The 9,373-nt window shown below is 41.5% G+C and overlaps 1 protein-coding gene across 5 annotated transcripts in view; it reads right to left on the bottom strand.

The window, feature by feature from the left end:
• Window positions 1-758: 758 nt before the first annotated feature.
• The window catches only part of dlg4a (discs, large homolog 4a (Drosophila)), a 60,662-nt gene continuing 52,047 nt past the window's right edge, over window positions 759-9,373 (bottom strand). For all 5 annotated transcript variants that reach the window (XM_005735446.2, XM_005735445.1, XM_005735444.1 and 2 more), the window contains 14 exons: window positions 8,903-9,047; window positions 8,105-8,240; window positions 7,842-7,998; window positions 7,645-7,747; window positions 7,145-7,259; window positions 5,258-5,434; window positions 5,106-5,148; window positions 4,985-5,015; window positions 4,513-4,560; window positions 4,300-4,401; window positions 3,961-4,133; window positions 3,199-3,311; window positions 2,999-3,090; window positions 759-2,085 (listed from right to left, as the gene is read on the bottom strand). In XM_005735446.2, coding sequence (XP_005735503.1) covers window positions 1,979-2,085; window positions 2,999-3,090; window positions 3,199-3,311; window positions 3,961-4,133; window positions 4,300-4,401; window positions 4,513-4,560; window positions 4,985-5,015; window positions 5,106-5,148; window positions 5,258-5,434; window positions 7,145-7,259; window positions 7,645-7,747; window positions 7,842-7,998; window positions 8,105-8,240; window positions 8,903-9,047 — 1,542 coding nt within the window. In that variant the 3' untranslated portion in view covers window positions 759-1,978. The remainder of the gene's footprint in view (window positions 2,086-2,998; window positions 3,091-3,198; window positions 3,312-3,960; window positions 4,134-4,299; window positions 4,402-4,512; window positions 4,561-4,984; window positions 5,016-5,105; window positions 5,149-5,257; window positions 5,435-7,144; window positions 7,260-7,644; window positions 7,748-7,841; window positions 7,999-8,104; window positions 8,241-8,902; window positions 9,048-9,373) is intronic.

The raw sequence follows: 9,373 nt of genomic DNA, 5'->3' as shown, positions 1-9,373 counted from the left end.
AAAAAAAAAAAAAAAAATCAATGGAATATTATTTGGAAATGTTAATTTTTTTTTTACAGACTTAATCCCGTTAGAAATTGTCATAAAAAAGATATATATGCATATATATATATTTATATATATAGGCTATTTATTTGTTAAACATGACTTAGCTTTAATTTGTGTGGACACGGGAAGGAGAAAGAAGCAGGGAAAACTGGAAGAGAGAGAACGGATAAAAGGACATATTCCTCCCACACAGAGGAGTCCCCGCACATGAACGAGCACCACCGTGCACACGCAGACACACACACTTACACACACATACGCCATGGCTTTTAACTGCGACCACTGGAGACGGTGTGTACGTCTGCGGCAGGGGAAGGGGGGTATCTTTTGGAAGAATGACCGATGAGTTTGCTGTGGTGCGATGAAGCTAAGAGCTCTGCTGTTTGTGCCTAGAGAGATAACATTCATCCTGGATGCTGACTAGCAGGTCAGAACAGCCAATCCGCCTGTAGAGGTGTGCTAGGTTACAGCTGAGTTTACGACCCTACGATTGTGTGTCTGTGTGTGTGTGTGCCGCTGTAAGGGAGTGAGGGTGTGTGTGTGTGGGTGCATGAGTGTGTTTGTGTGCATAAGAGAGTTGAGGCTAAACTACACGCCAGAGCATCTAGTATGCTCAGCACTGGCCTCTCATGACCATAATCACATGATCATGTCTCTCTTCTCTTCTTGAGACATGCTAAAAAAAACAAACTCCTTCACTTTTTTCTCCTTCCTTTAGATTATTATCACGATTTTCTTCCTTTGTTTTTCTCTTCTCTCTCCGTTGTCTTTGAGGATGCATGCAGAAATTCAGCGTATGAGTTTTTTAGCAATATAATTATTTGAACTGCCTTTAAATAATGCCTTGCAATATTCAACATGGGGTGACCCGAACAAACGTCAGTCTTGGCCACTGAGGTGTTATTCTGAGTTCACACCCAGAACCAAGATGAGAATCACAAAAAGAAAAAAAAAAAGAAAAAGAAAAAAAAAAGCGGGTCTTTGCTGAGAAAGGACTCCTGGTCACGTGGGACTCAGCTGGATCTGGGCCCCTGTTCTCGGTCTTCCCCGTTCCTGTCCTGAAACAAGGCAGAGGTGGCAGGACGAGGAGGACAGAAAGCCAGGAGGTGATATAAAAAGAGTGGCCACTGTCTTTTGTTGTTTGTTTTTAAAGTGAGGGGGGACCTCCATCTGAGACATCGGTGCACTGAGGTGTTCAATGTCGGCATGAGACTCGAGATGGCTCTGTAGGTGAGGCGATAGCACCTCAGGGTCCATCTCTGCAAGGTCATCCTTTATTTTCTTTCGAGCCCTGCTCAGAATTAATGTCTCATGTCCACATACATCTAGACTGCTGTGTTGAGCTCCAGGTGACGTGGGCTGCAGTTCACACCCGGCATCAAAATGCAACTGAAATCCGCCTGAAATAGTCACTTCATTTGCTCCCTATCTGGTGGGAAAGTGCACCTGTATCCAAACACAGGTTAAACACATTACATATACACAAGTTATTATCTGTGATTTGGATATTTGCATCCCCCCCACCCGCACCAGCACCCAGTTTAGGGTGCAGTCACAGCTGCATCTAGAGCTGTCCACTCGTGTATCCGAGATGCATTTTAATGCAAAGTGTGAACTGGGTCGGCTTCATTATAGTGGGATACTGGTTTAGTCTTTTCTCTCAGTCTCTTTATACATCGCTGCATTTACATCTGTGTCAGAGTCTCTCTCCTTTTTATTTTTTATTTTTTGGTATCGTTCTTTGCCTCGCGGTGTCGCTGTGTTTTGTCTTAGTATGCGTTTATCTCTCTGTGTCATTCTCAGTGATTGCCTAAGCACTGACTTTGCTGGAGGACAGACAGGCAGGCAGGCGAGGCTGGCTTGGCTGTGAGGGTGAAGGGTGGCGGTCGATCGGTGGTTGTGAGGGAGGGGTGGTCGAGCGGGTGCAGCATCACAGCCTCTCCCGAGTGGGGATCCAGATGTAAGGCCCTGATTGCTCCTCAATCACTGTCTTTACTTTGTGATAGACCTCTTCAAAGCTGTCCCCTTCCACGACAGCTGCAGCGGGACACAGCATGTGCGACAGAAGGAGAGAAAAGAAAAGAACAAATAGAACGAGGTATGGGTTAAAGAAAAAAATGACACAGGCAGCAGGAAATTAAGAGAAAAGAGCAAAGACAGGAGATGAAATTGAAACATTGGTTGGGTGGTGGCGTGGGGATAAAGAGAAACAGGGGAAATGACAATTTAAGATATAATCAATTATGAATATAGTTTTACAATCTGTGTACGACATCAAAGAAGAGGCACATTTACATCAGCTAAGTAGTTCTACACAGTTTCCCACGTGCTTTGAGTGGTTGATGAAATGTCACACCCCCCCACTGTTCATGATTTGTTAGAAACTGTAGACAGTGTTGAATTTGCTGTGAAACCTCACATTCATATTCTGCCAACTGCTGAGATTTGCCCTAAATGCATCGCTTAAATGTTAAAATGCCCTGAGTCCTCCCAAAAGGCATTCCTTTTCTTATTCAGATCGTTCAGTCGTGCCAGTACAAACGGGAGCGCGGAGCCCGGTCGCTGGCATTCGTTGGCATTAAACAAAAAAAATCTACGAGAGCTACAAGAGGAAGTTTGATCACCTTCTAAAGTGTGCGTACGAGCGCCAGCAAAACACGGTCAGCCTGTTGTTTCTAGAATCTTGTAATGATAAAAGAGATGATTTTTTTCCATATCAAATAGATTATGAGTAATCCTACATTTGAGTGCAAACACAGACGCATAAAATCCTGTTTTTCCATCTGGTTCTGCCAAAACCTAAATGTGAATCCCTCTGCTAAGAATACAGTGATAGACAGTGCATTGAAAAAAGCTTACTTTTTTGTTGACTTTACATTTAAAATGTCCATGTAATTAAGTGCAATCTAAAACCAAACCTCGTGCACATGTGATTGCTGCATGCTCTTACCAGTAAAACACTCTAGGAAGTCTTGTTCTAGTTTGAGGGCTCGGTCCATTCCTTTCCTGGCCTGCTCCTCTGTCAGGCGAGTGTTGATTTCTCTGTTAATCAAATCAAACAAATATAAAATCACACCTGCTTTCAAGCTGTAAAGAATAATCATTGTCAGAATTTTTTTCTAAATGCATATAGAAGATTTGAGCTCATACAGGACATTCTCCAGCGACTTGGGCCGCACAAAGATGGCAATTGGGTGAAGCTGAGCTGCTTGTAGTCTGCGCACAGCGTTGGCTGAGACATCCAGGATGCAGTGTTTCCCCTGCTGCTCATGCATGCAAGCAAGAACAGAAATGATAAGTAAATACAAAAATAGAATGTTATTTTACTAATGAATATTGTAGGTTAATTGAGCCACAAGAGATTGCAGCTTATTAGTTAAACGGAGCATTGCTGTTATAAAACACAAAGTGTTTTTAGTGCAAACGGATTCATCATACTTAAAGGGGTAAGAGTTTTTTCCCCATGTCTTTTAGTATTATTTATCTACAGTGTTTTGCGTCAGTTGACCAGTTTTGAAGAGATATCTGCCATCAGATATCTTAAATATTTGCCTTGTGGTGCTTCAAGCTCCTAAAAACTGTGATTTTGTGGTTTCTGAAAGAAGCGTTACTACTGATGTTTCACCACACAGCCCAAGTGCTATTTAGTATATTATACATGATAGAAGGTCGAGTCTGCACATATCTACTCAAACCCAAACCCATTTAGATGAATAAAAAGCAGGTATAGAGGTAAAATATGTAAATATATTTGGGGGTAAACTGTTCCTTTAAGTAATGTCCTTGTGCCTGACTTCATACTCTGGGTACTAAAAGCCGTGGTTTTTATGGCATTATTTTTCAATATCTCAATGAATCTGGAGGTAATGATCCCATTTTACAAAACCCATTATCCAACACGCTGCTGCACACCTGCTCAGCCACCTCACGGACACTCTGGACACTCGTGCCGTACAGGTGACTGTTGTACTGTCCGGCCTCAATGAACCGATGGCTCTGGATGTCCTTCTCCATCTGTTCCCTGGAGGACACAAAGTGATAGTCTCGCCCGTCCACCTCATACTCCCTCTTGGGCCGCGTGGTGTCTGTCAAACGAAGAACAGAAAGGGCACCTCATTTTGAATCTCAGCATCACCTCTGTCTGATGCACTGCGCACACATCGCTTTAATATTGTCGCATTGTGCAGCGGTGGCAGCAAGTGAAAACTGGCGAACACATCTGTCTCCGAGACTGACAGCGTAATTACTTACGTGGGACACAAGATCCAAACTTATCGGGGAACTCAGACAACAGGTCATCATTTATCCTGTCCTTCACAGGACCCAGAATGATGATGGGCCTTGCATAATGTACTTATCATAAAGAGAATGAAAGGATAAAGAGAGAGCGGGATCATTCACAAAAGAGAAAATCAAAACAATGAACATTCGTATAAAAGCCTGAAAGTGCAGACTTCACCTTACCTTCCACTTGGGTAACTGTCTCATAATTGTGTGAGGCTTTATCTCTCCCTGGTGAGAGAACACAGAAGCGTTCGGTTTCTTTTTGCCTTCTTACAAATGACACGTTTGCATCGGCATGCGCGTGTTTGTACTTATATGCAGGGCAGATGATGTATCTTCAAAGGTGGCAGCAAATGTATGAGATATCATTATTGGCAAGGTGTTAAAGGCGTGACTGTTTGACGTAATGTGTGCTTTGGATTATAGCCTTCTGGGAAATACTGAAGGAGAAGTCTTAGATTCATATCTGGCAGTCAATGATCTGCTCAAATAATAGTGGAGAGGCATTTAGAGATATCAGCAATGCCAAGAGTAGAGCAAAGGTGATGATAACACTGCTTTGTTCACACATTTGTTTTAGTTCCAGCTACTTGCACCTTTAATGCATATTACTAATCTCTTAATGGATGCAAAAGAGCATCCACCGAATTACCTTGTGTGCTCAAGCTGTCCCGACCAAGGTCCTGTAACAGAGACAAGAGCAGATATTTACCGATCAGGACACACTTTGAATGAACTCCCCTCCTTCAGAAAGCTATAATGAACAAACGTACCCTCTCTTTGGTGTTAACACGAGACCACTCTTTTCTTTCCACCCTGTAAGGAAGAAAAATGTGTGACAAAGGTGAGACAACCTGTCATTAGCACTGAGCTGCAGTGCTTTACTCTACATTTCAGTAAGTTTGCTACATATAAAGTGTCTGACCTGTGCTTGCTGGGGATGAAGCCAACCTCTTCAGCCTCATTCTGCGGGCTGACCTTACGGGCCTGCCACCACTCTTCATCTCCGCAGTCCAACACGTGCAGCACGTCTCCAAACTTGAACCCAAGTGCTTGACTGAGAAAGCCACAGTCGGCAGTTTTATCATAGTCAAAAAGAGCCCTGGAAGGAAAAAGAGGATTTCAATTAGGCATTTCATAAAAAGCCTTTAAATATCTTTTTTTTTTAAAAGCCACTGATATTCCAAAAACTGCGCTTTTAGTATATTTTAATGTGCATCGTGATAACAGAAACATCCGTACAGTTGGAAACGTTACATTGTAAGAGATGTGTGCTAAAAAAATAATTTTTGAATTTTAACAAGTGTGCTGACTAAATGGAGAGAGAGGACCAGCAACATGCTTGACATTTTCATAAAGACAAAGCGGATAGGAATAAAACATTGGGGGTACGCTGCTATACTGGCATTTTTAAAAATAATTGTTTTTAGCCACCTGTGGCTAGCACTGAGTGCCCCGCACGACTTCAGTTATTCAGAAAAGAAGAATTTGTACGAAATATTGGATTTAGCCTACCGGTAATTATGAGCTTTAAAAGCATGACTGACAGCGTCTGCTTTCCATGTGCCAGTGGACGTATAACACACTGTGTGAAATGTAACCATGAACTGCTTCTCTTTCCAGGATTTTTTTCGGTCAAGCAAAGCATACCTTGAATACCAGCGACTAGTCCTCTCACCCACACTTCTTATAAAGACCAGTGTGTATTCTGTGCAGTGTGATGTAGTGTTTGGATGTTTGCTTGTTGGTTTTTGGCTTAAAGTATTTCTGCAACCTGCAGTGGTGATTTTGAAGATAATTTGCACCACAAGTACTCTTTAGTTTGTCTTTAATAAACATAGTTAATAAGTTGGTTGGTGTAAATCTTTAAATGGAACATTTCAGAGTAAATTCAATGTGGGTCGGTTGCTGTGTGGCTGTAGAGCTTAGTTTCCATGGATTAATCGTGACATTTTTATTTAACTGCGCAGAAAATAAAGAGCGTTTCAGTAACGTTGGGTTGACTGCTCTAAATGATTACCTTCAGTAAACACGTGAGCCTGTTGTATACACAGTAAACACAGTAATGCAATGGTGTCCTGCTGGTACTCCCTGTAAATCTAATATTGGCGGTGAATACATCAAATGGTAGCTAAATGCATATAAAGGCCCAGGAAACAATAATAAACACTCTAATGCTGTTGACTGAGACATATTTGCAGACAGATACTTTACATTTTTCCTCCTTATTCTTCTTCCTCTTAAGGCTTGTAGTTTTTGTGATTTTTGTATGTCTAGCGCTCGCCTTGTCATTTTATTTCTCTATTCTTACTTCATATTGTGTGCCTTTGAAGCCTGACTATACATTGCCTTTGATAACGCTTCTACTTCTACTCTTGCAGCTATAGATCCTATTCTGACTTTCAAAACTCAACACTTCAACTGAACGAGGCTTTGCAGATGTTTCTTTGTAGCAGACACATTTGGCAGCATAATGGCGTTCAAGTGGAAGGACGGCTGAGTTCAAATAATGACATTTTCTTTAGTTAAATATGCTTGACATATTTTTGGCTTTGTGCAGGTAGATTTTTAGCTCTCTGACTCAAAATACTTTAAACAACATTAAATGGAACTAAATCTGCATTATTTGAAGTATTTGAAACATCCATACTATGCTGCAATATAACCACTCTTATTAATGATAAAAAGCTGTGGATTTCTGCTATGCTGCAGTCAAACGATGCATTAACCCAAAAACTGTATCCTCGAGCCACTTTGATCTCATCCTATAAGGCTAATATCAAAGGTAGTTTTTCTGCTTTTAGTGTGAGACCTGATGTAGAAGCCTCTCTTTGGATTACTCCTTAGGGTTGTCGTCCCAGAGCCCATGCTGCTGTTCATCAGCTGTTCCCTCAAGTCATGGATCTTAGCCTCGAAACGACTGTACTCTGCAACAGAGAAACACAAACATATAAGATTCCACATTTTACTCTTAGACACCTAAAATGTTTGCTTCAATAATAATAAAGATCTTTCTCTTTTCCATGTCTAGTCCTTCAGTGGCTGAAGCGTGGATAAATGGATTTAGCTGCAGATGTTTGATCTCTTTGTTTCAAAAAGAATCTAAATGAGAAATTACTAAGTCATTGTTTTGTTCTTTGCCCATCGCCTACATTTCCACCTTATTTAAAAAACTAGTCCTACCATTGCATTTAGTCATTTTCTAAAAAAAGATTTTGAAGCTTATTTTAAAGGCCAATTTTTAGACTCATTGCTCAAACAAGTTTTGCAACGTATAAAGTTCTTTGTGAGAAGGTCTCTCAGTGGTTTTACCATCGGGTCGGTACTGTGCGATGATGGTAACTGTCTGGCCAGCGTTCTTCAGTGCTGCAGCTGCTTGTTCGTGTGTGGCCATACGCAGGTCCACGCCGTTTACCTGTCACACACACACCATGACTGTAAACACCTGACGACCCAGTGCTGCTAAGGATTACATGACTACATGATAACATGAAGAAAACTGTCATTACACTGAGGATCTGATCCCCTTTGTGCAGCTCTCCGCTGAGATCAGCTGGACCGCCTGCCAGGATGAAGGAGATAAAGATCCCCTCGCCGTCCTCTCCTCCGACGATGTTAAATCCCAAACCTGTGGAGCCTCGGTGGATCAAAACTCGACGAGGCTCTCTGAAAAATCGATGAAGGAGACAAAATAAGTTTTATAGGGCTAAAATGCCCCCATAATAATAATAAATAAACAAGATAAAACTGCAGTTCAAGGATCATTGCTCACCTGGGAATATCATCATCTCCCATCATGCCGTGTAGAACAGGAGAAAACCGACTCGGTGAGGTGGGAGTGAGGGCTTGCGGGTAATCAGATCCGAGATAGTTTGGGTGGCTAAGTTCAGTATCCATATGGGAATATGCTGGAAAAATAAGCACAAAACCAAATGAGGTGTAACATACCAAGCACATGGATTTTGTTGTACTTCAATTTTCATGCACTTTTTTCTTGGTTTCAGGTCACAGGTTGCACTGCAACTTAAGAAAACACCAGAAAAATAGAAAAGGAAACACTACGGAAGTAGCGGAAAACAAATCTGTGTTTTGGGGGGAAAAATAACAAGACAAAAGTGACAGAAACCAAAACACGCTGAGACACGCTCAAAATAAACAGAGGATTCATCAGTGTAGTACAAGAGAAAAGGGGAAAGTAACGTGTTTTAATACTGTACGTACATACATGTTTGCTATTAGACGTTTACTGTTAGCTTGCTATTCCATTAAGTTTCTGTCTCCCAAAATCACATCTGTTGTGTTTTGTGAAACTTTTTTCTGGTGAAATTTGTATTTTGTATTTTTGTAGCTCTCACTTTGTAGAGAAAACTGGTAGAAACTGGTTCTGAACTGAGCTTTTACTATTCATAGAAATCCCACAGTCATCTCTGGCACTTAATAAGACTTTTTCTTCCTCTGTTCTATTTTTGACAGCTGTTCCAAACACAAAAAGAGCAGGTCTTGTTTTTAGTAGCTCAAAGTTCTCTTTAATACGGGGTGAGGAAATTTGGGCAGAAGGATGGAGGCTTACTGCTGGTGAGGTCAGGAGGGTTGTACGAGTTGGTCAGGAACAGGTTGTTGGGCTTGGCCACCCTGAGGTACACCACCTCGGCTGTGTTCTTCAGAGCCCCCACCGCATCCTCGTGCATCACATCCTCCAGACACACGTTGTTCACCTGATTGTTCGCAACAAACAAGGAAACACAGGTAAGGTAACAAAGTGCAAATAAGAAGGCTGTCACCCCTGTGACTTCATTATGTGTGATCCAGCAGCACTCATGGATTAGATTTAGCAGAGACATTTAGCAGCTAGATTCCAGTAATGAAAGCAAAATTACAGTTTAGTCTGTGGAAAGTTAATACATGTTAGGGAAAGATGTTAATAACATTAATTTTTAATGGTAGAACAATAAGTTTTAAGAGATTTATTGTAACACAGACCAGTTTGAATAATACGCTAAGTGAAGTTGCTCCATGAGAGAATCTCTCTTTGTCTAAAAGC

The sequence above is a fragment of the Pundamilia nyererei genome, unplaced genomic scaffold, assembly GCF_000239375.1.
Source record: "Pundamilia nyererei isolate P.nyererei 1_Seehausen unplaced genomic scaffold, PunNye1.0 scaffold00064, whole genome shotgun sequence".
Taxonomy (NCBI): Eukaryota; Metazoa; Chordata; class Actinopteri; order Cichliformes; family Cichlidae; genus Pundamilia; species Pundamilia nyererei.
This window is presented reverse-complemented; position numbering and strand designations above follow the sequence as displayed.